This window comes from Phascolarctos cinereus, unplaced genomic scaffold (assembly GCF_003287225.1).
Source record: "Phascolarctos cinereus isolate Bilbo 61053 unplaced genomic scaffold, phaCin_HiC Scaffold_4;HRSCAF=312, whole genome shotgun sequence".
NCBI lineage: Eukaryota > Metazoa > Chordata > Mammalia > Diprotodontia > Phascolarctidae > Phascolarctos > Phascolarctos cinereus.
The window spans coordinates 727,293,273-727,318,372 of NW_027555847.1; the positions used below are offsets into that span (position 1 = coordinate 727,293,273).

A 25,100-nucleotide genomic window follows, 5' to 3' on the forward strand; every position below is an offset into this window, starting at 1 on the left:
AAAAGTTTGTGGTACATTTTCAGAGACCTCTTTGTTAAACATTCACCAGTAAAACCTGGATTCTGACAACATGTGAGGACCTGGAAAAAGAACCAGCTGACATTCAAATAAATACCGGTGAGATGGTGAATCAGAGGCATCCAATGTTGATGTGGGTTATTATTGAAACTTTTTATGCCTCTGGAAGGAATTGTGAGTCAATGCCCTAGAATAATTTCAGCCCTTGGAACCCACTTTTTTCTTTATCCCTTCTTGGGTATTTCTTTCTGGCCTCAGTAGGATCACATAGCACTTGGGAATAAAGATGCAGCCCAGTAACCCAGCACTGGAGGCAAGGATGGAGAAGATCTCTACAATTACCATGGCCTTACCCTTGGTGCTCTGATATGTGGGGAGGAAGGAGACCCACACACTGCAGAACACCAACATGCTGAATGTGATGAACTTGGCTTCATTGAAGGTGTCAGGCAGGCTTCTGGCCAGGAAAGCCACAGTAAAGCTGCCCAGGGCTAGGAAGCCCATGTAGCCCAGGACACAGTAGAAGGCAATATCAGAGCCCTCATTACACTGAATGATGATGTGACCAGGTTCAGAGTATGGGTCCAAGTCTGGGAAGCGGGGAGAAGTTCCCAGCCAAATACCACAGAGAATCACCTGGATTCCAGAGCAGATGAGGACAACAGAGTTGGACACCCTAGATTGCACCCACATCCTGATTCTACTCCCTGGTCTTGTTACCCTGAAGGCCAGGACCACCATAATGGTTTTTGCCAAAATAGAGGACACGGCCACAGTGAAGACAACTCCAAAAGTTGTTTGTCTGAGGAGGCAGGTGGCTGCAGTGGGACAGCCAATGAAAAACAAGGAGCAGAGGAAACAGAAGGTGAGGGAGCTGAGGACAGTATAGCTGAGAGCCTGGTGATTGGCCTTGACTATGGGAGTGTCTTGAAACTTTACAAAAACCCAGAGAACCAGAGTTGTCAGGAGAGAGGAAGAAACAGCTATAAATGCTAGTGTTATCCCCACAGGTTCTGCAATATCCAGGAAGGTCACAACCTTGGGGAAGCAGTGATCTCTATCCTTATTTGGATACTCATGTTCTGGGCACTTCTCACAGTGGTCCACATCTGAAGAGGAAGAAAATGCAGTCAGATCCTGTCTTGTACAGGAGGAGATACTGCTAGTGACCTCCTCTCTGAGGTTACTTTCCATCTACTCTACATAGCTTCTCATTACCTTACCATTTGAATACTGTGTTCCCTATTAAAAGCTGAATTCTTTGAATACAGGAGCTATTTTGTTCTTCTTTGTATCTCCAGAACTTAGCATTGTGCTTGGCTTTTTGGGTGTGCTTAATAACTCTACTGCCTCTTTCCTGATCTGTAACTAGTGTACCACATTTTGCTAATGGTGGCTTGTATTGTGATTAACATTATGCATGACCTAATAAAGCAAGGTGTTCTAGAGCTGGTTTACTCTGGGTAGATTTCAGAAGATCATTTGTTACATAGTATTCACTGAAGTAAAATACTTTTAGATGCTTTATTAACAAAAACAATGAAAATAACCCTAGTCCCAATGCCTGAAGGACTCTATCATGAATTAAGTTATCTGCATTCATAGAAAAGCTTATCTGTACCTCATTCTTTCCTTGTATAATTTATTTCTTTTGATAATCAAACATGTCTTGACTATCAGACATGAGACTGTATGTGCATTTAAATATTTTTGTTGTTTTATTTCTTAAAATGCAGTTGTGATTCGACCAGTAGAGTAAATCTTTCTCAGGTCTTTACTCTGACTTCTGGAGGCAGCAAGAAATAAGGAAGATGATTTCAAATCTGACCTCAGACCTTTACTAACTGAGTGACCCTGAGTAACTTACTTAACTTCTGCTTGCTTCAGTTTCCTCAAGTGTAAAGTGAAGATAATACTATCTGTCATTCAAGGTAGTTGTAAGGTTCAAATGAGACAATATTTATAAAGTGTTTTGTGAACTTTATGGAACACCATATCATTATTTACCAATGTAGGCAGAGGTGTCTTGTCTGTAAATATAATCTTAGACAGTGATTCTAACTTGGGAGCCACACATCTCCAAATAGGTTTGTGAGAGGATTTCAGAGGGTCCACAAATTTGGATGCATAAAAATACATTATTATTTTTACTAATTCTGCATGAAATTTAGTATTTCCATTTTAAATTAAAAAAACAATATTCTGAGAAGGGATTCATAATCTTCACAGATCACCATGACATAAAAAAGGCCAAGAACTCCTGCTTTGGAAATTTGCATGGAGCACGGAGGGATAACTTTATTTGCCTTGAGTTCCAGAGCCAATATTCAGAAATATGACTTGACCCTAAGCCTTCTAGACTCCAGGATGAGCACCATTTCTGCTGCATCATTCAGGTTTTTTTCTGAGCTCATGATTGTCATGATTACCTTTGAAGTGCACTATTCCCTGTAATGGTGTACATTTGTTATGTGTTATTCTGCATTTCTTACTCCTTATGTGAACTCAACATTATGGCTTAATAAAAAGAGCTCTAGACCCGAAGTCAAAAGACATAGGCATTATTCTTGGCACAGCCTACATCAGGTTTGGAGCAGTCAAGTCACTTTATGGGTTTCATAGATAAAATGAGACATTTGAAAATGATGAGGGCTAAGATCCCTTCCATGAGATTCTATAATTAATCCTTCAATGAGTCTCCCTTGGTTGGCATGTTGCAGTGACACTGGTTCCATTCAGCACATGTTCTTTGGAAACTAATCTGATACTTTGCAGAGAATAAGAGTAATTACTCTTCAATATTGTTTTATTCCACCCAGTGGATTCACATTCCTCCTGAGCAGGACTTGAAATAAGAATCACCCACTCCATTAAAATTCTGTCCTTGCACTATCTCTTTTTCCATTGTCAGTCACAACCTGTATAACTAGACCTTTCTCCCAAATTCCTTCCTTCCTCATAAGACTAATTTCCCAGCAGGTTCCAATTGTTATCTTAAATCACTCCTATCTCCCAATCACTCTCCAACCTCAGACTCCCACCTGGAACTCAGCTCTTCTGTGTCTCATCATCCACTTCAGCTTTTCTGTCTACCTGAGCCCCTTTCAGTGGGATAACCAACTCCAGCCCTATCTTGGTCAATTTCCTCTCCTGGAATTTCTATACAGAAGAAACCTGACATTCTGTGTCAGCTCCCCCACATCTCATATCACCACCTGCAGATAATCAGGCATGTCTAAATGCTAGTCATCTTCATTCATGGATGCAATGGTAAAATTTTAACCACTGGCTTTTTGAAATAAAACATATGCACAACCCAGTTATAAGTTTTAGGCGCGTTATTAACGTTTTCTACATCTTTTTGTTAAATCATAGATAGAACAAATTAAACTCTAATTGACATCATTGGCTGATTTCCTCTGTGTAAACATTCACAGAGAAAATTGAACATTTGCCCCTGAGAGGTGGGTGTGAGGTGGCTGCAGTATAGTTCCCTATCTCACTCACTATGCTCAGCCTCAAAATGAGGACAGTATTTGGTGATCCAGAAGGGGATAAGGGAAAACTTTATTTCATATCGTAGATACATACATTCACACACACACCCATGCATATGTATGCATATATAATATATATACACTATATATACACTATGTATAGATATACACACATGCACACACAACATATATACACATACTGTATAAATGTACATATGTTTGTGTGTGTGTGTATATATATGTGTGTGTATATATATATATATATATATATATATATATATATATACTGTTGATTATATTTGACAAAATGTAGTAATGTCACATATCATTCTCTGGTTGTGTGTCTATTTCCAGGTTTGTGTCCCTATATCATATATTTAGCCTGACTCTCTTTGGTGGTTTATATCATATGGCTGTAGGGTGTGTTCAGGGAAGGCTTGTACTTCTGATGTGAGGGCTGATGAGCCCTTTTCAGGGCTGCTTTTCACCTTTAATGTCTACCTAATCCACCTAACTCTCACCTGTGGCTCCAAGAAGCTATGGTATTTGCAGTGGCCATGGCCTGGTAAGCCATTTCAGCAAATGGGCTAAACCAGGTTCAGGGCAACTGAAGGGCCTCAAGCAATCCTGTGAATTAGGGGAGTGTCTACTCCAAGCATGTGAAGACTTCCCTTGGTGCAATGGGCAGATAAGAGCAATTTGTTCCAACAGCCATGAAGGCAGATGAGCCAGGCTCTGTTGAGTGCTTAGAGCTTTCAAAGACACCAAGATCTTCTACTGCATCCTTAGCCATCATAAATCATCTTGACTCTGTTTCTGCCACTGAACTGTGATGACTCTGGAAGACAGTGAGGCCGATGACTTCATGCAACTCTATGTTAAAGTTTTGACAATTTGTTTACGTATTTTAGATATGAGACTTTTTTTTGATAACCTGTCTATAATTTCCCTCAAATTTCCTGTTTTCTCTAATCTTGGATATATTTGTATTATTTGCACAAAAACTTTTAAATTTAATGTAATCAAAATTATTCATTTTACACCTAACTTTTCTCTCTATTGTTTACTCATAAATTGTTCACCTATCCATAAGTCTGATAAATAATATGTTCCTTGCTCTTCTAATTTTCTTATAATATCTCTCTTTATGTCTAGGTCATGCCTCCATTTTGACCTTACCCTGGCAAATGGTATGAGATACTGGTCCATGTGCAGTTTCTACCATACTGCTTTCCAGTTTCCCAACAATTTTTACCAAATAATGAATTCTTACCCCCAACTCTAAAGTATTTACACTTTTCAAGTGCCAGGTTATTATGTTTATTTTTTGCTGTAAATTGTATGTCTACTCTATTCCATTGATCTACCTTTCGATTTCTTAAGCAGTACCAGATAGTTTTGATAATTACTGCTTTATAATACAGTTTATGATTTTACTGCAAAACCTTTTTCCTTTATGTTTTTTATTAGTTCCTTAGATATTCTTGACTTTTTGTTTTTTCCAAATGGATTTTATTATTTTTTTCTAATTCATTTTTTGATAATTTAATTATAATGGTATTGAATATATAAATTAGTTTGGGTAAAATTGTCATTTTTATTATATTGGCCCTGCCTAGCCATGAACAATGAGTACTCCTACAATTATTTAAATTTGATTTTATTTGCATAAAAAGGTTTTTTTCATATAATTTTACTTATATAATTCCTGAGTTTGTTTTGGCATGTGAACTCCCAGGTTTTTTATACTGTCTAGAGCAGGGTTGGGGAACCTGTGGCCTTGAGGTCACATTGGTCTTATAGGTCCTTGGATCTTTTATTGACGGGATGTGTTCTGTGAAGTTTGAATTCAGCCAAAGGGCCACACTTAAGGATCTAAACCCCTGGTCTAGAGTTATTTTTTATGGAATTTGTTTTACTATATCTTCTTGCAGGATTTTGTTTGTGATATATAGGAATGCTGATGATTTATGTGGATTTATATTATATCCTGCTACTTAGCTAATACTATTAATTGTTTCAACCAACTTTTTAGTTGTCTTTGTATTTTCCAAGAACATTATTATATCATCTGCAAAAATGATAGTGTTATCACCTCATTCCCTATTCTGATTTCTTCAATTTCTCTTATATTTATTGCCAGGATTTGCAATACAACATTGAATAATATTGATGACAGTAGGCACCCTTGTTTCACACCTAATCTTACTGGGAAGTCCTCTAGTTTATCCCTATCAAAAATAATGCATGTTCATGGCTTTAGATAAATGCTTTTTTAAAAAAATCTATATAAGTAAAAATCCATTTATACCAATGCTTTCAAATGTTTTTTAATGGAAATGAGTGTCGAATTTTATTAAAAGCTTTTTATGCATCTTCTGATATAATTATATAATTTTTTGCTTTTATTATTGATGCAATAAATTATGTAAATAGTTTTCCTTGTGTTAAACCATCTTTGATTTCCTGATATAAATCCCATTTAGTCATAATATGTAATCTTTGTAATATATTATTTTAATCTTTTAGCTTGTATTTTATTCAGGATTTTTGCATTCATATTTATTAGTGAAATCAGCCTATAATTTTCTTCTTCTGTTTTTATTCTTCCTGGATTAGTTATCAATGTCATATTTGTTTCATAAATTAGGTTTAGTAGAACTTCTTTACCTATTATTCCAAATAATTTATTTAACATTGGAATTAGTTAATTTTTAAATGTTTGATAGAATTCACTTATAAAGTCACCTGGTCCCGGTGCTTTTCTCTTAGGAAGCTCATTTAAGACCTGTTCAACTTCTTTTTCTAAGACAGGTCTATTCAACTCTTTTTGTGGTGGCCAAAAATTGGAAATCAAAGGAATGCCTATTAATTGGGGACTGGCTAAACAAGCTTTTTTTATATGATTGTAATGGAATATTACTGTGCTTTAAGAAATGATGAGCAAGGGGCAGCTAGGTGGTGCAGTGGATAGAACACCAGCCCTGAAGTCAGGAGTACCTGAGTTCAAACCTGGCCTCAGATCAAACACTTGACACTTACTACCTGTGTGACCCTGGGCAAGTCACTTAACCCCAATTGCCTAAAAAAAGAAAGAAAGAAAGAAAGAAATGATGAGCAAGATGATTTCAGAAAAACCTGGAAAGACTTATATGAACTGATGCGCAGTGAAGTGAACAGAACCAGGAGAATGTTGTACACAGTAACAGCAATATTGTTCGATGAAGGACTGTGAATGGCTTAGCTATTCTCAGAAATACAGTAATCCAAGACAATCCCAGAGAACTAATGATGAAGTACACTGTCCACTTCCGGAGAAAGAATCGATATCATTTTCACATAGACTGAAGCATGTTGTTTGTCACTTTCTTTATTTCATTTAAAAAAATATTAATCAAATCTTCTTGTATAAAATGACCAATATGGAAATGTAATTGTACATGTAGAACCTATATCTGATTGCCTACCATTTCAGAAAGGAAGCAGGGGATGGAGGGAGGGAATGAATTTGGATTGGAAAACTTTAAATAAAAATGTTAATAGAAAAACAGGTCTATTGAGATATTCTATTTCATCTTCTAATCTAGGCAATTAATTTTTTTTTGTAAATATTCTTCCATTTCACTTAAATTATTAAATTTATTGTCATGTAATTGGGCAAAATAACACCTTTTAACTGCTTTAATATCATCTTCATTGGTGATATATTCACCCTTTTAATTTTTAATACTAGTGATTTGGTTTACTTCTCTCTCTTTTTAAATCAAATTAACCAATTATTTATCTATTTTGTTTGTTTTTTCATAAAACCAGCTCCAAGTTTTATTTATTAATTCATTGTTCTTTTCTCTGAATTTTATTCATCTCACATTTAATTTTTAGGATGTCCAATTTAGTGTTTACTTGGGGATTTTTAATTTGTTCTTTTTCTAGTTTTTTTTTAAATTGTATACTGAATTCATTAGGGAGCTCTTTCTCTATTTTACTGATGTAAACATTTAGAGATAAGAACTTTCCTCTAATCACTGCTTCTGCTATATCCCATAGGTTTTGATATGTTATCTCAATATTGTCGTTCTGTTTAATGAAATTATTAAACCCACACAACTTTACAATTTTTACCTCTCTCAAACTCCTGTGATGGTAGGCAAGTGCCTATCACAATGGCAGCCCAGGCCATAGAGTCATCTTCTCACTGGAAGCAGCAGTGGTATTTGGCAAACCCCCAGGTGTCTGAAAAGTTTTTTAAGGACTAAACCACTTACCTTCTGGTCTGAAAAAGGGACTAGAAAAAGCAGCCTAAAAATTGTCTGCTTTACCCAACCCTGGCTTGTTTATCTCAGCATGTGGGGATCCGTTTCATGTCAAAATACAAAAAAAGTACAAAAACTTCTGAAAGATGATTTCACTCACCACTAGTACATAAAATGTATGCACATTTATGAATAACATGAAATCCAGGAGACCTAAAAGATGAATAGCACTTGTTTCAGGAGAACTCAGCAGATATCGCTTCCAAATACCAGTGCTGAGTGGAACAAGGCTGGCAAATGAATGCCACCCTAGGTTTAGTAGTCAAAATTAATCTAGTCAACCAGCTGGTATGCCTCCCAAAAGAAGTGAACTCCAGGCTCATAACAAAACAATTGCCACTTGCAAGAAAGTGCCATGCTACCATCGTCAGTCCCTATTTTTCTACCATGACTAATCCTTATGAGGTCAAAGAAAAATTTTATGAAGACCTGGAGAGCCTCATCATCAGTATGTCAAAAGAGGACAAGCTTATAATTCTGAGTGACTTTAATGCAAGACTACCAGACATGGCAAGGAGTCCTTGGAAGCAATGAAGTAGGAAAGAGCAACAGCAATGCTCACTTACTACTGAAAAATTGTGCATCTTATGACCTTCTTATCACCAACATTGTCTTCCATTTACCTTAAAGCAATAAAACTTCTTGGATGCACCCTCACAGCAAATATTGGCATTGAATAGACTACGTCATTGTTAGAAGAAGAGACAGACAGTATGTGAGAGTGACAAAGGCAATGTGTAGTGCAGAGTGTTGGACTGATCATAAACTTGTTGTCTTCACCTAAACATTCACATTCAACAAAAACAGTGGCCTGAAGGCAAGACATCTGCTAGAGAACTTAATGTCAAGGGATTAGAGTGCTTTTCTGAGTGGTAACAGTTCCTTGCCAAATTGGAGGGAAAACTGAACCAAGACCTGATTGGCAACAGTGTAGCAGAAAATGAGTGGGCAGCTTTTAGATATTTGGTATACAATGCTGCATTTACTCAACTGGGTCAGAACATTCATAAATATCAAGACCGGTTGGATGAAAATGATGGAGAGTAAATTGCTCTCACTCTCCAATATTGACCTCTGAAAGAAAAAAAAAAGACAGCAACAGAAAACAGCACCCAAGAAAAATCCTGGAATATCAGAGCCAGTGGAAAGATGAGGTAGAGCAGTTTTTTAGCCCAGGAAACTTGGAGGATCAGCAAGAAAGGTCTGTTTTACTCAGGTAAAAGGAGAACACATTCCAGGATAGGAAGTGTCCCAGCAAGTCAGCAGCAATCTCCACTTCAGCAAACCAGTAGGAGATTCTGAGTCACAGTTGGTGGAAGAGCCAAACACTAACACTGGGACCCCTGACATGCCTTCATATAGCCAGGGGAACCCTCAGACTCCAGCTCAGAGAACCACCACATGCTTCAGTGCAGCCCCAGTTGAGCAGGCATCCTCCATCAGCCAGAACTCCATGTACTTCAGTGTAGCCCTAGGAAAATACAAAAAACCCAGGCTAGCCTCAGCACATGCCAGACATCACCAATAGGACCCTAGCTCTGCACCAGGAAAGCTCCCAGACCTATACAACCTCCAGCTGCCAGCACTTGAGGCCTCAGCACAAGAAGCTTGGGACAGTGCCCCCTGTGTTCTAGCAGGAAAGCTAAGACTTAAAAGTTGGGAAATAAAAAAGTAGATGAGCAAAAAGCAAAAATGAACATTGATCATAGAGTATTACTATGATGAGACAGAAGATCAAAATACAAGCTCAGAAGAGGACAACATTGTTAATATACCTACATCTGAAACCTCAAAGGGGAATATGAATTGGTTCAAAGCCCCAAAAGCCTTCTTGGAAGAGCTCAAGGATTTTATGTTTCAAGATGGAAGATGGAGAAAGACAAGACAGCTCAAGAAAAAAAGGAAGAGTCATCAGAAAGAAAATCATCCATCTAAAATGTCATCCACTTTCCAGATTCTCTGGAGAAGCAGTTTTTAAAATGTTTTGGTTTCTTTTTTGTAATGAAATTGATGTTGATTTCAATAAAATATATTATTTGACAAAAAAGAAGGATTTTAAAAGTCAAATAAGGGAGGTAGAAGAAAAGTTGGGAAAAGAAATGAGAGGTATGCAAGAGAGAGTCAACAGCTTGGAAAAGGAAGGTTAAAAACTGACTGAAGAAAACAATTCCTTTAAAAATACAGTTGGCTGAATGGAAAAAAAAACCAATCCTCTGAAGAAAACAACTCTTTAAAAAGTAGAATTGGACAAATGGTAAATGAGGTACAAAACCTAACAGAAGAAAACAATTCCTCAAAAATTAGAATTAGGCAAGTGGAAGCTAATGACTGTGTGAGACATCAAGAAAAAGCCAAACAAAATCAAGACAATGAAAAAATTGAAGATAATATAAAATACCAATTATTGGTCTCTCTGAAAGCCACGATGAACAAAAGAGCCTGAACAGCATCTTTCAAGAAATTATCAAGGAAAACTGCCCTAATATCTTAGAAACAGAGGGTAAAATATTCATTGAAAGAATCCACTGATCACTTCCTGAAAGAAATCCCAAAATGAAAACTCCAAGGAATATCGTAGCCAAATTACAGAATTATCAAGTCAAGGAGAAAATACTGCAAGCAGCCAGAAAGAAATTATTTAAATATTTTGGAACAACTGTCAAGATTATGCAGGACTTAGCAGCTTCTACATTAAAGGATCAGAAGGCTTGAATATGATATTCTGGAAGGCAAATGAGCTTGGATTACCATCAAGAATCAACTGCTCAGCAACATTAAGCATAATCTTTTAGGGGAAAGTATGGACATTCAATAAAATATGGGACTTACAAACTTTTCTGATAAAAAAAACAGAGCTGAACAGAAAATTTGATCTTCAAATATGAGACTCAAGAGAAGCATAAACATTTATTTTAAAAGGGAAGAAAACATGTATAATTTAGTAAGGTTAAACTGTTTACATCCCTGCATAGGAAGATGATACTTATAAATCTTGAGAACTCTATCTTTATTACAACATTTAGAAGGGGTATACATAGAGGGTGTGAGGATAAGCTGACTTTGATCTGATGATAAAAAATTACTCAATTAAGAAGAGAAAAAGGATTGTACTGGGAGAAGAGGAAAGCAGGAGGCAGAAAAGAGTAAATTACAGCACATAAAGAGTTACAAAGACTTACTACAGTAGAAAGAAAGAAAGAAAGAAAGAAAGAAAGAAAGAAAGAAAGAAAGAAAGAAAGAAAGAAAGAAAGAAAGAAAGAAAGACAGAAAGAAAGAAAGAAAGGAGGGAGGGGAGTATTGTTTGAATCTTACTCTCATTGGATTTGACTCAAAGAGGAAATAACATACACACTCAGTTGGGTATACCAAGCTATCTTACCTTAGAGGAAGTAGACAGAGAAAGGGAAAGAAAAGGAAGGGTGGGTCAATAAAAAAAGGGCAGATTGTAAAATACTAATGAGGAGGGGAAGCAAGAAAGCAGAAAGAAAAGCATAAATGGGGGGAATAGGATGAAGAGAAAGACACAATTTGTAATTATAACTGTGAATGTGAATGGAATGCAGATTAAAAACCATAATCCTACAATATGTTCTTTAGAAGAAGCACATTTGAAGCAGAGAGATGGACACAGAGTAAAGGTAAAAGGCTGGAGCAGAATATATTATGCTTCAGCTGGAGTAAAACAAAAAAAAATCGAGGGTAGCAATCTTGATCTCAGACAAAGAAAAAGCAAACATAGATCTAATTAAAATAGATAAGGAAGGAAACTACATCTTGCTAAAAGGTACAATTGACAGTGAAGTAATATCAATACTAAACATATATACACCAAGGGATATAGCATACAAATACTTAGAGGAGAAATTAAGTGAGTTACAGGAGGAAATTAGATAGCAAAAATATATCAGTTGGGGATCCCAAGCTCCCTTTCTCACAGCTAGATAAATTTAACCACAAAACAAAGAATTTAAAGAGGTGAATAGGATTTTTAAAAAGTTAGATATAGTAGAACTCTGGAGAAAATTGAATGGGGATAGAAAGAAATACACCTTTTTCTCAGCAGTACATGGCATCTACACAAAAACTGACCATGTACTAGGCCATGAAAACCTCATAATCCAACACAGAAAGGCAGAAATATTAAATGCATTCTTTTCAGATCATGATGCAATAAAAATTACATGTAATAAAGGGTCATGGAAAGATAGACTAAAAATTAATCAGAAGCTAAACAATCTAATCCTAAAGAATGAGTGGATCAAACAACAGAATCACAGAAATAATCAATAACTTCATCCAAGAGAATGACAATAATGAGACAACATACCAAAACTTATGGGATGCAATCAAATTAGTTTTTAGGGGATTCTTTTTTTTAATCTCTAAATGCTTACATGAATGAAAAGGAAAAAAGGAGATCAATGAATTGGACATGAAACTTTAAAAAAGGTAGAAAAAGAACAAATTAAAAGTTCCTAATTAAATACCAAATTAGAAATTCTGAAAATCAAAGGGGAGATTAATAAAATCAAAATTAAGAAAGGTATTGAATTAAATAATAAATACATAAATACATAAATAATAAAACTAAGAGCTGGTTTTATGGAAAAAAAGATAAACTTTTGGCTAATTTAATTTACAAAAAGAAATAAGAAAACCAATTTATCAGTATGAAAATGAAAGGGTGAATTCACACCAGTGAAGAGAAAATTAAAACAATAATTAGGAGCTATTTTGCCTGACTGTATGCTAAAAAAAATCTGACAATCTAAGTGAAATGGTTGAACATTTATTAAAATATAAATAGACCAGATTAATAGAAGGGGAACTAAAATACTTAAATAACCCCATTTTCAGACAAAGAAATTGAACAAGCCATCAATGAACTCCAGAAGAGAAAATCTCCAGGGTCAGATGGATTTACAGTTGAATTCTACCAAGCACTTAAAGAGCAATTAATTCCAATTCTATATAAATGATTTGGAAAAATAGGTAAAGAAGGAGTCCTACCAAATTCTTTCCATGATACAAATATGATGCTGATAGCTAAACCAGGAAGAGCCAAAACAGAGAAAGAAAATAACATACCAACTTCCCTAACAAATATTAAAGCAAAATTTGTAAATAAAATAAAATAAAATATAAGCAAAGAGATTATGGCAACAAGTCACCATGAGAAGAAAAAAGAAATTGAAGGTATTAGAATAGGCAAAGAAGAAATAAAGCTATCACTCTTTGAAGATGATATGATGATATACTTAAGGAATCCTAGAGAATCAAGTGAAAAACTACTTGAAATAATAAACAACTTTAACAAAGGTGCAGGCTATAAAATAAACCCACAAAAATCATTGGCATTTTTATATATTACTAACAAAACCCAGCAGCAAGACATAGAAAGAGAAATTCCATTTAAGGTATCTGTAGACAATATAAAATATTTGTGAGTCTACCTACCAAGATTAACCCAAGAACTATATGAACATAATTACAAACACTTTTCACATAAATTAAGTCAGATCTAAATAATTGAAAAATATCAATTGTTCATGGGTAGGCCTAGCTAATATGATAAAAATGACAATTCTACCTAAATCAATTTACTTCTTCAGTGCCATACCAATCAAACTACCAAAAACTTATTTTATAGAGCTAGAAAAAAATAACAAAATTCTTCTGGAAGAACAGAAGGTCCAGAATATCAACAGAATTAATGAAAAGGAATGCAAGGGAAGGTGGCTTAGCCACAACAGATCTAAAACTGTATAATAAAACAGCAATCATCAAAACTACTTAGTACTGACTAAGAAATAGAGTGGTGGATCAGTGGAATAAGTTAGGTATGCAAGACACAGTAGTCAACCACTATAGTAATTTACTGTTTGATTAAATCCGAAAAATTCAAAGAAGTCTGCTCTTTCCCCAACTTTTCTTTCTGGTACTTGTCTACCAATAGGAACTGCAGTATACTTTTTTTGCTTCTTTACCCAAATGTTTCTGATAACTTAAATTTTACCTTGCCAATTATGCCAGGGATTAGCTAGAGATAAATATGAATGTAAATTATGTCAGAGAGCCCAACTTCAGCCCAAATGTTAAGACTTCCTAACAATGTCCTTATAGTGATTGTCTCTAAGTTTCAGTTTAGTACAAACACCGTAGAAGAACAAAAAAAGGGGAGCAGTATTGCCCAGAGGAGCAATTTATTGCGGGGAAGCTTAAAACAACCTATTATGCATAGTATATTTGTATTTATATACTTTGTGTTTATGGTGCGTATGTATGAGTGATTAAGAATGGTCTTGTATCCTTTATTTATTATTTCTTCTATTTACAAGTAATAGGTTTTCTTTTATAACTACTTTTGTCCTGTAATTGCTTAAGTCACAGTACTTTGTCTCTGAATTTAGTTCAGAGTTCAGCTGGACAATGATCGGTTAACTTTAAAAATTCAATTCTTCTTGCCTCAAGGAATTTAACTGGCTTTGGGGAATGTGTATGAAAGCAAGGGAGTTGGACATGATATCTTTACACCACAAGATATCCTTTTAAGAATGAGTGATTTACTGTCCAAAAGCCAGGGCTGCTATCTTGAACCTGAATTCAGACAATAAGGAATTCTTAGTCTCTCCCAAACCTATAGAAACAAAAAAAATTATTTTGCTTGGGATCTTTGGAATAAATGTAGGCAAACTATTAACTCATTTATTGGCAGGCAGAATGCATCTGCTAGTAAGTGTTATCTTGCTTGGAGATTTTCCTCAGTGTACCCTTTTGTTTAAATGTAAAGATATATGTATTAATGTATATACTTGTTCTGTTCTCCATTAGAAGTTAAGGTAATGGAAGATGGGGATATCTTTGCACTTAATGCACTGCCTGGCGTACAGTTAATGCTTAATAAATTCTGATTAACTAGATGACTTGAAAGTAAGGGTTGTTTAATTCTTTGTTATTACATCCCCAGTGTTTACTGAAAAGTCTGGCACAAAGAAAGCACCTAATAAATTAAACAGCTGTTAAATGATTGACTTGAAAAATGAGAGACTTTGAGTCTTTTAATTTGCATATGAAAAGTCCACTAGAGAAAACAAACTTGTCTCTAGAGCATAGATTGACTTTTTCCTTTTTCCCTAGCCATTCAATCATATAGACAAAGAGGAGAACATTAGATTTTTTTTTCTAAATGGGCAACACTGAAACCCATAGATTATGAAGGAAATTGTCATTGCCTGGTTATGGCCAAGTTTGCAGAGATGTGTATTTGGAAAATTAATTGGACGGTCATTGTTAGTAAAGGCAAGTTCTCTCACTGAGGAGGTCCAGTCTTGCTGTTGGAAGAGTTGTCAAAGTGAAAGGCCTGGGAGCTGGCAAATCTCAGAACTGAGCTCTCAAGGGAGCAGAACTCAGAAGGCTTCTCCCAGTCCGAAGCTAGGGGTCATTGTTCTTTTTAAAAGAGTCCAGAAGTTCCCAGAAAAGGAGTGCAACTGAGGCTGGAGATGAAGGTGGTGAAGAATTCAGCTGCCATCAAGGAGCAAGCTCAAGAGAGTCCAACAGAATGATCTACCCAACAGAACCAAAATGTTCTTGGAGAAGTAGCAGGCACAGTCTATTAGTTGATCAGTTTATTTACAAAATACGGCATACAGTTTCGAGAGGACTTTATGGAAAGAACATCAAATCCACAGTTCTGAAGGTCAGAGTTGCCTTGGACACATGTGTGCCTCATGACCATTGTCCTTTGATTTGTGTTCACTATGTGCATGGACATAACATGTATTTTTTAAGAACGCATTCCAGTGGACCAAAAGCGGTCAGTGAAGTGATTTGAATATCACCCTCAAGATGGAGTTTGGAAGAAGGAATTCTTTGGAGGAATAATTTCAGTTTTGATCATGTGGAGTTTAAGATGTGTGCAGAACATCTCATTTAAGATGTACAATAGACAGCTGAAGAGGCAAAAATGGAGGTTAACAGAGATGATAGAATTAATTCCAGATATTGTATTTTATATTTGATTTTGCTGTGGTGAGTGATTTTATTCTGTAACAAGATTTTGTCTTCTATAGCTTCTTTTCTGTCTCTAAGTGCAGAAATTCATGTTTGCAAAAGTTCAGGCTCCTCTTTCCCTTAACTTAGATATCAAAGACTTAAGCTTCTCCACAAAGTTAGCTATAGAAAAACTCTGCTCTCGCTATTCTCATAAAATATTGTCTCCACATTTTCTGCAAGATTTGTATCCCTTAGAGGCTGAACTAACTGAGCTTGTCCCATCTTTTAAAAAAGATGGTCTTAACTAAGCCCTTAGGCACCAGTTTGTCCACAAACATGGGTCCCTATCAGTGACATAATGATGCAGCTGTGACTCATAGATTCACAACAGAATTCCTTAGAGATAGAGGTGATCTTCATCTAATGTGTGAGCTACACTCACTCTTTAATGTAACCAGTCATTATTCTCAAACTCCATGATGTTGCCTATCTCATAATCAATTGTATAATTTTTGTTCTGTTCTTTCTTCTATTCATATAAAAATGTTTTGGATATTAAATTCAGGGTTAGCCTGGTTAAGAAGGTTAAATTCAGGTTTTGGCCAGAGGCTGTGACATTGAACTCATTCTTTATTAGTAGGTTTGGTGACCTATTTATAAACTATTATCTTGCTCAGAGAATTTCCTCCATTTACTCTTTTGGTAAATTTCACATGGAACAGAGAGGTTAGGGCAGGCTAAGAAGACTCAAGAATCATCAGGGTAGAGACGATCATTGAAACCATGGGAATTATTAAGATCACCAAGTGAAGTATCGCTGGAGAGAAGAGAGGAAAGCTGAACCTGGAACACTGGGGGAAACCCAATTTTACCATAATGGAGACAAGATACAAAACATCTCTTGAAGTTTGGAGGATGGTTCAATTCACTCAGTGAGCATTGATTAAGCATTTACTATGTGCCAGAAACTGCTAAATGTGGTTACATAGCAAAACAAAAGACAGTCCCTTCCCTGAAGGAGCTCCCAGTTTTGAGGGGAATTAAGATGCAAACAGCTACATAGAAAAAAGATATAAAAAAGGAGGAAATGGGTATAATCAGCAGGAGAAAGGCAGTAGCATTAAGAAGGATGAGAAAGGCTTCCCTTAGAAAGTGAAATCTTCATCTAGACTTGAAGGAAGCTAAAGAAGACAGAAGATGAAAAGGAGGAGAAAATATCAAACATACATGACAGCCAAAGAAAATATTTGTAGTAGGGAGATGAAGGGTTTTGTGTGAAGATCTATTAGAAGGACAGTGTCACTCCACGTCCAAGTACTTGATAGTGGGGTTTAAAATGTAAGAGGCCTGAAAAATTATTGGGTGAGCCAGATGTTGAAGGGCTTTGAATGCAAAAGAGAGGATTTCAATTCTATCCTACAAATGAATTAGGGTTAATAAAAGGGAATGTAATAGAGATAAAAGTAAAGTGTTTTATGGTCTCAAAAAATCATTTTCCCAAATATAAGATGGATGAGGTATTTTAAAACAGCAAAATGTTTCAGCTTGAAAAAAAATCCACAACTTTAAGTGACTAATGTTCAATATATGTTAACAATGGACTAGAAAGTCCTCCAAAGTTAAACTAACAGAAGACAAATGGAGAAAGACTGATTTCCATATTTTGAGTTTTGTGGTAGCTCTACTCTATGCTGCCCTAGTCAGTTCACTAGGAGAGTTCAGAAATTCAGAAAGCCCTAGTGTAAGTCCCATTGTCAAAATATTAAGAAACAGCAATAAACAAGACCAGTTCCTAAAGGAAATTTACCTACCAAGGATGAGGCATGCAGTTTTCTCTAGCTTCCTCAGATGAAATCTCTGTTTTCATCAGAAGCCTTGCATGAAGGGCCCAAGCCACAGTATACACTGCATTGTAGATGGTGTAACTCAGGCCAGACATAGTCATATCAAAAAGGAATATGGGCAAAGTTTCCAATGTAGCATTTGGGGCACACTGTTCTAGCTCTTGCTTTTCATAATCCCCCTTGCGCTGGAAAGCTGACAACCAGAACTCACTAAGTATGATGTCCTCTGGCTCTTTATTTGGGTTCACTGTCCTGAGAAAAGACTTAAAACCAGGAACCTCATCAGTCATGTATGTAAATATGAGAGCTCCACCAAAAAAAAGTGTCAAAATAGTAAGGTCTCATAGTTATGTCCCAGTGAGCGGTGGTGATCCACACCTTAGTTGTTGGCGAAAATGGCATTTGTGAATATCTGAGAACCATTAATGAATCTGCATCACCATGAACCACCACTACCCTAGCTGGAGATGCAATAATCCTGGGCATAAAATACAGCTCTGATTCTTCATGTGATCTCTCACTGACAGGGATCTTCTCTGTTAAGGAAGCACAGACATCATGCTTTGCCATCTCCCCTGTCACTTCACGAAGGAATTCCTCACCCCTGAGATCATCTGTGGTCACCAGAACTACCCAGGTCCATTTAAAATATACCAGTAACTGGACCATACCTCTAGGCAAGGAGGAGTCTCTGGGAGCCATCTGGTAGAGAGAAGGAAATTGGGCTTTGTCATTCAGGATGGGATCAGAAGGGCCAAAGCTGAGCTGTACAAAATGAAAAACATGGGAAATGTTAAATTCTATGAATATGCTAGTAACGATAGAATTGTGGGAAATTACAGACTCTCATTAAGTTGTCCTTTGTGCGGACAAATGCTGTGGTTTTTAGAATATACTCCATGTTATAGGAGAATTTTAACCAATCCTGATCTCCATTGTTATTCCCCTCATTTAGTCACTTGCTTGGTAAAGAAAGAGTTCTCTGATTCTTCAGTTATCACAGCTTCAACTAGAAGGTCTTCTCTCTCCTTCCAAAATATACTATTATACTTTTTCTTGACTCCAAAGTTGGGTGTTATATTAAAGTAGGTAGATTTTTATCATGTGATGGCAGTATTTTTTATGAAAACAAAAAAAATACTTAGATCATCTATGTCTTGGACATATTTATTGAGGCTAAAAGCATAACCCTTATGGCTTTTTTACATATAAAAGTTATGTTTAAAATTAGACAATTCTGTAGTGTATTCTGGGAACATCGCAGAGTAGATCAGAAATTTTCAAGCTCTCCAGATTTCCTCCACAAAGAAACAGTCACCATGAAATGTACATAAAATAAATAAATAAAAATAAAGAGTAAGTTGTGGTACATGATTATGATGGGAAAATATTGTATGCAGGGATGCCCACCAACTGGAGAATGGCTTAACAAGTTATGGTATATGGTTGTGATGGGCTCCATTATTTTAGAAATAAATGGAAAAACTTGCACAGAGTAATCAAGAGCAAAGTGAGCAGAATCAAGAAAATGTTGTATACAATAATTATAATATTTCTGTAAAACAATTTTGAGTGAATAATTTATTTTGGCTATTATAAATACCCAAATTAACTCTAAAGGATATATGAAGAAAGACACTATGCATTCAGAGAAAGAACTGATAAATGGAAGTATGTATAGAACAATTTTATACATATAATATACATACGTATATACATATACCTATAAACATATATATACACATATACCTATAAACATATATATATTATATATATATAATATATATATATATATATATACACATATGTACACACTTATTTGTGTCTAATGGTAGCCATCTCTAGGGCTACCATTAGACACATCTCTAGGGGGAGGGAAGGAAAAAAAGGAAATTTATGTGATAATTTTCTTGTATAATTGAAAAGAATAGCAAGTTGTGTATAGTAGATTTGCAGTTTCATGCGCAATCATCTTTTTACTGTACTATGTTATAGAAATGCTTGTTTTACTTGATAAATTAAAAATAAAATTTTAAAATCTAATTGGAGATTAAAAAAATTAAACTTAAAGAATGAGTAAGTTAGAGGACAAATCATAGAAACAATTAATAATTTCATTAGAGGATGACAAAAGTGAGAACATATCAAAACCCAAGAATACAGTAAAACAATGATTAGAGGAAAATTTATATCTCTAAATGCTTACATCAATCAAATAGGGGGACATGCAGTCTAATGGATTGCATATACACTTTTAAAAAACTAGAAAAAGAACAAACTAAAAATCCCCAACTAAACACTAAATTGGAAATCCTAAAAGTTAACGGCGAGATTAATGCAATAGAAAGTAAAAGCAAAACAAAATATTGAATTAATAAATAAAACTTGGAGTTGGTTTTATGAGAAAAATATAATAGATAAACAATTGATTAGTTTTATTATTAAAAAGGAGAAGAAAACCAAATTACTAGTACCAGAAACTAAAAGGGCAAATGTATCGCCAATGAAGATGAAACTGAAATAATTATAAGGAGCTCTGTTGTCCAATAATATGCCAATAAATTTAACAATTTAAGTGAAATGGAAGAATATTTCCAAAAATAAATTGCCTAGATTAGAAGTAGAGGAAATAGAATATCTAAATAGACCTATTTTTTTAAAAAAGAAATTGAACAAGTCATAAATGAGCTTCCTAAGAGAAAAGCAACAGGACCAGATGGATTCAAAAATGATTTCTATCCAACACTTAAAGTTCAACTAATTCCAATATTAAATAAATTATTTGAATCAATAGGCAAAGGGATCCTACCAAACTGCTTCTATGGAACAAATATGATACTGATTCCTAAACCAGGAAAAATAAAAACAGTGAAAGAAAATTATTAACCAGTTTCATTAATGAATATGGATGCAAAAAATCCAAAATAAAACACTAGCTAAAAGATTACAACAATATATTACAAAGATTATACATTTTGATCCAGTAGGATTTATACCAGGAATACAGGGATGGTTTAACATAAGGAAAACTATTAACATAGTTGATTATATCAATAATAAAACTTTTTAAAATGACATGATTGTATCAGTGGATGCAAAAAAGCTTTTGATAAAGTTCAACATTCATTTGCATTAAAAAAACATTTGAAAGGGCATAAATTTATTGATGTAAATGGATTTTGTCTTAAATTGATTTTTTTTATAAAGTGTTTATGTAAAGCCAACAGCACACATTATTCTTAATAGGGATAAACTAGAAGCTTTCCCAATAAGATCAGGTTTGAAATAATACTGTTACCAATATTATTTAATATTTATTGGAAATCCTAGTAATAGAAATAAGAGGGAAAAAAAGAAGAAATCATAATAGGGAATGAGGTAATAAAACTATCTCTTTTGCAGAAAATATGCTGATATACTCGGAAAAATCTCAAAGATTTAAGTGAACAGTTAGTTGAAACAATAATTTTAGCAAAGTAAGAGGATACAAAGTAAATTCACATTATCAGCCTTCTTATATATCACAAACAAAACCATGCAAGAAGAGATAGTAAAAGATATTCCATATAAAAGAACTCTAGACAGTTAAAAAAAAAACACCTGGGAGTTCACCTGCCAAAACAAACCCTGGAATTATATAAACAAAATTATAAAAAAAATTTTTACAAATAAAATTTAAATAATTGAAGAAATATTAATTATTCATAGATAGGAAGGGCCAATATGATAATAATGACAATATTGCCCAAAAGAATTCATAGATTCAATGCCATCCCAATTAAATTGCCAAAAAATATTTTATTGAGTAGAAAAAATAACAAAATTCATTTGGAAGAACAACTTTTGTTGTTGAAGAATATCAAAGGAAATAATGAAAAAAAAGTGTTACAGAAGAAGGTTAAGCAATACCAGAGTTTAACTATAAGGCAGTAATTATCAAAACTATTTGGTACTTGCTAAGAAATAGAAAGGTAGATCAATGGAATATGGTAGACACACAATTTACAGCAACAAATAAACATAAACTTGTGTTTACAAATTAAGTGGGATAATAATTCATTATTTGGTAAAAAAAATGTTGGGAAAACTAGAAATATGTGGCAGAAACTGGGCATATATCCTATCTTCCACCATTTACCAAGATAGGGTCAAAATGGATATGCAAGCTAGACATAAAGAGAGATCTGCCATTTTTAATGAGTTCTCTTTCACTTCTCATAAAGTAAAATAACTAGATGTCTTCCCTTACTATCTCTTTAACTTCTGTATAATGTGAAGAGATAGCCTCCGTCATGGTAAAGGCAAACTTCTATGAATACACCCTTGATCCCATCTGATTCAATTTTCTTTACCAGATTGCCTTCTCTGTCATTTCCACTCTCTCAGTAACCTGTTGTCTCTCCTTATTTACTGGCTATTTCCCAACTACTTACAAATATGCTCACGTCCCTCATTTGAAATCCTAGAAACAAACTTACTGGATCCTATTAATCCTGGCAGCTGTTGTCCTACACCTCACCTCCACTTTGTGGATTAGTTACTTAACAAATTCATATTTCCAACACCTTCTCTTCCTCTCCTCTCACTTTCTCCCGGACCCTCTGCAATACAGCGTCTAAACTCTTTATCTGAAATTGCTCCCTCCAGAGTCACCTAAGATCCCTTCACTGTCAAATCAAATGGACTTTTCAAGATCCTCACTCACGTTGCTGTCTTTGAGTGCTATTGATCCCGCTCTTCTCCTCCAGAGCTTGCCTTCTCTTGTATTTTCTGGTGTGTTTTTTCCTAGTCCTTCTGCCACTTACGTGATGGATAATTCTTACTCTGTTTTGCCACGTTTCCACAGGTTTTGGATGCAGTGAGTAGAGCTTTGGAGCTGGAATCAGGAAGATCTGTATTTAAACGTGTCCTTAGATACTTACTGATGGGGTGACCATGGGCAATTTTCATTTTGTTCAGTTGGGAACAATAACAGCAAGAGCCACAGAAGGTTGTTGGGAGGATCAAGTAGGAAAATAATTGTAAGAATGTTTAGCTCAGTGCCTGGCACTCAGTAGGCACTCTCTAAGTGCTTAATCCTACTCGACCTCACCCCTCCACAGGGTTAGGTAACTCTAATTCTATTGTGTGCAATCTGGATGTAGCTCAATGAGACGTCCATCCACTCTCTCCTAAGTTGGAGTGGCCTGATGAAGGTTTAGAAGGTAGGAGGCCCAATATCACCCACCTGTGGATACTTGTAGAGCTCCAGCAGGGTCCCCATCTGGACAGACAGAGCTGATGTGGCTCCTCCAATGACAGCCACAGACTTGTTCTGCCCTCTGCAGCTGAAGTTAGGGACTAGCTGACCCCCTCCTGTCAACCACCGCAGGGAGCTCTCCAAGGTCCTCTCCTCACTGTGGTTAGGCCTTGTACACCTGGAATCCCAGAGAAATGTTGGGCAAGAGAACAGGGTCCCTGTTGATCTCCTCCACAGCAGACCTTATGGTCATGGCCTGCTGGTAGTTTTTGTGCAGCCACCTGAAGGGGAGAGAATCAGAAACCACTAACAAAGCCTGAAGAGAAAATGCATTTCAGAAGGAAAGTTTTCTGTCATGTAATCGTCAAAATCAAGAATTCAGCTCATTTTTGTTTACAATAACAATAAAAACAGCTACAAGAAGAGTAACTAACACTTCTGTGGTGCCAGGCACTGTATGCAGTATCTTACAATTATTATGTCATTTAATCCTCACAACAACCCTGGGAGATATGTGCTACTATTACACCCATTTCACAAGTGGAAAACTGAGGGAAAACAGAGGTGAATTAATTTGTCCAGGGTCACACAGCCAGCAAGTATATGAAACTGTATTTAAACACAAGTCTTCCTGACTTGAGGCCTATCCCTCTATCCACTGTTGTACCTGTCTGCCATAGCTCATTATTAATAACAGGCTCTTCACACCTATACTACTCCCTTCATGTGATTCCTATGATATTCATGGCTATTTGCTTGTATCTCCTAACTTAAACGTGCCTGCCAGACTCACTCATTTATTCAACCAATAAATATTGAGTTAATATGATGTGATAGATAATGTCTATGATCCAGATGGTCCATCTTCCCAGAAGGTTCCATGATATAGTACAGGAGGCAAGAAATGCCCATATGCCTTTAATATAAGGTAAAAGAAGATATGTGCATATACCTAGTACAGAAGAAATATAAGAATGTTGAGTAGGAGGGGAATTTACTTCCAAATGAAGGTATAAGAGGAGGCTTCCTGGATTTTGGATGTGCTTTAATCTGTGAGTAAACATTTATCAAACATCTAGTATACGCAAAAAGCAATAAGGGCACTAGGAATTCAAAGTAAAGACTGAATAAAATCCTGGTGACTATCTGAATGAACAGATTGCTGCACCTGGGATGCTGCATTTCAATCCGACCTCAGAGCCTGGGAAGCCACTTAATCCTAGGTCTGCCTCAATTTCTTCATTGGTAAAAATGGGGATAATAATCGTTACTAGGGGGCTGTTGTGGGGATAAAATGAGGTAATATTTCAAATGTGTTTAGGACAGTGCCTGATACATAGTACACACTGAATAAATGCTTGTTTGTTTCTTTTCTGCTGTCAAGGAGCTCCCTATAAGGGAGCAGGTAGCTATGGGGGATGGTGGTGGCAACTATTGGCCAGAAGTGAGGAAGAGCTAAGTTGGAATCCAGCCCCAAACTCTTACCAGCTCGGTGACCCTGGGCAGGTCATTTAAGCTCTGTTTCTCTTAGTTTCCTCATCTGTAAAATGGGAATAATAATAGCACCTCTCTGGCATGGTGGTTGTGAAGATCAAATGAGATAATAGTTGTAAAGCTTGTAACAGGAGTAGTGGGCGCTAGGGGGCACTTTGTGGGCACCATGAGGAGATGGTGCTATGTACATTTGAGCTATTTTTAAATATCATTATCATTATCCCTAGGAAGAGGGAATTGCATTAACAAGGATAAGAGACAGATTGGGAAATTTGAAGCCTCCAAATTTATACACATAGCATTCATAGTCAGGCCTTCCCAATGTGTTTTCATTTCAAGACCAGAACCTAATCCAGGCTTCCATTCCTTTCTTCTCCCTTCTTTCTCTTTGCTATAAAAAGAAGTAGAAGGGCAGAAAGTCAAAGTCACTTAAAAGACTACCCATTCTAACCAGATTTTAAGCAGAAAATCCACATCAAAGAGCTCTCCTATTTATGCCAATATTCTCCAAAAGATTTACAACCTGGGAATGTTTCTGTCAGCTCCCACTTTTAAGGACAACAGAGCAGTTTTCTGGGAGGCAGTAGCTGAGAAGAGAATCCCTTGATCTGCCCCTTCACTCTTGTGTTCACGTCCAAACTGATTTTACCTGCAAGAAGCCCCTTGAGAAGCTGCCTGCCAGGTCTCTAAAAATTTGAGAAGC

General features: G+C 35.8%; 1 protein-coding gene across 1 annotated transcript in view; it reads right to left on the minus strand.

Annotated features, from left to right (window-relative positions):
• Window positions 1-216: 216 nt before the first annotated feature.
• The window catches only part of LOC110202586 (vomeronasal type-2 receptor 26-like), a 28,081-nt gene continuing 3,197 nt past the window's right edge, over window positions 217-25,100 (minus strand). The window contains 6 exon segments of the mRNA XM_020978827.1: window positions 217-1,159; window positions 4,037-4,102; window positions 17,632-17,982; window positions 17,984-18,429; window positions 22,892-23,068; window positions 23,070-23,184. Coding sequence (XP_020834486.1) covers window positions 217-1,159; window positions 4,037-4,102; window positions 17,632-17,982; window positions 17,984-18,429; window positions 22,892-23,068; window positions 23,070-23,184 — 2,098 coding nt within the window.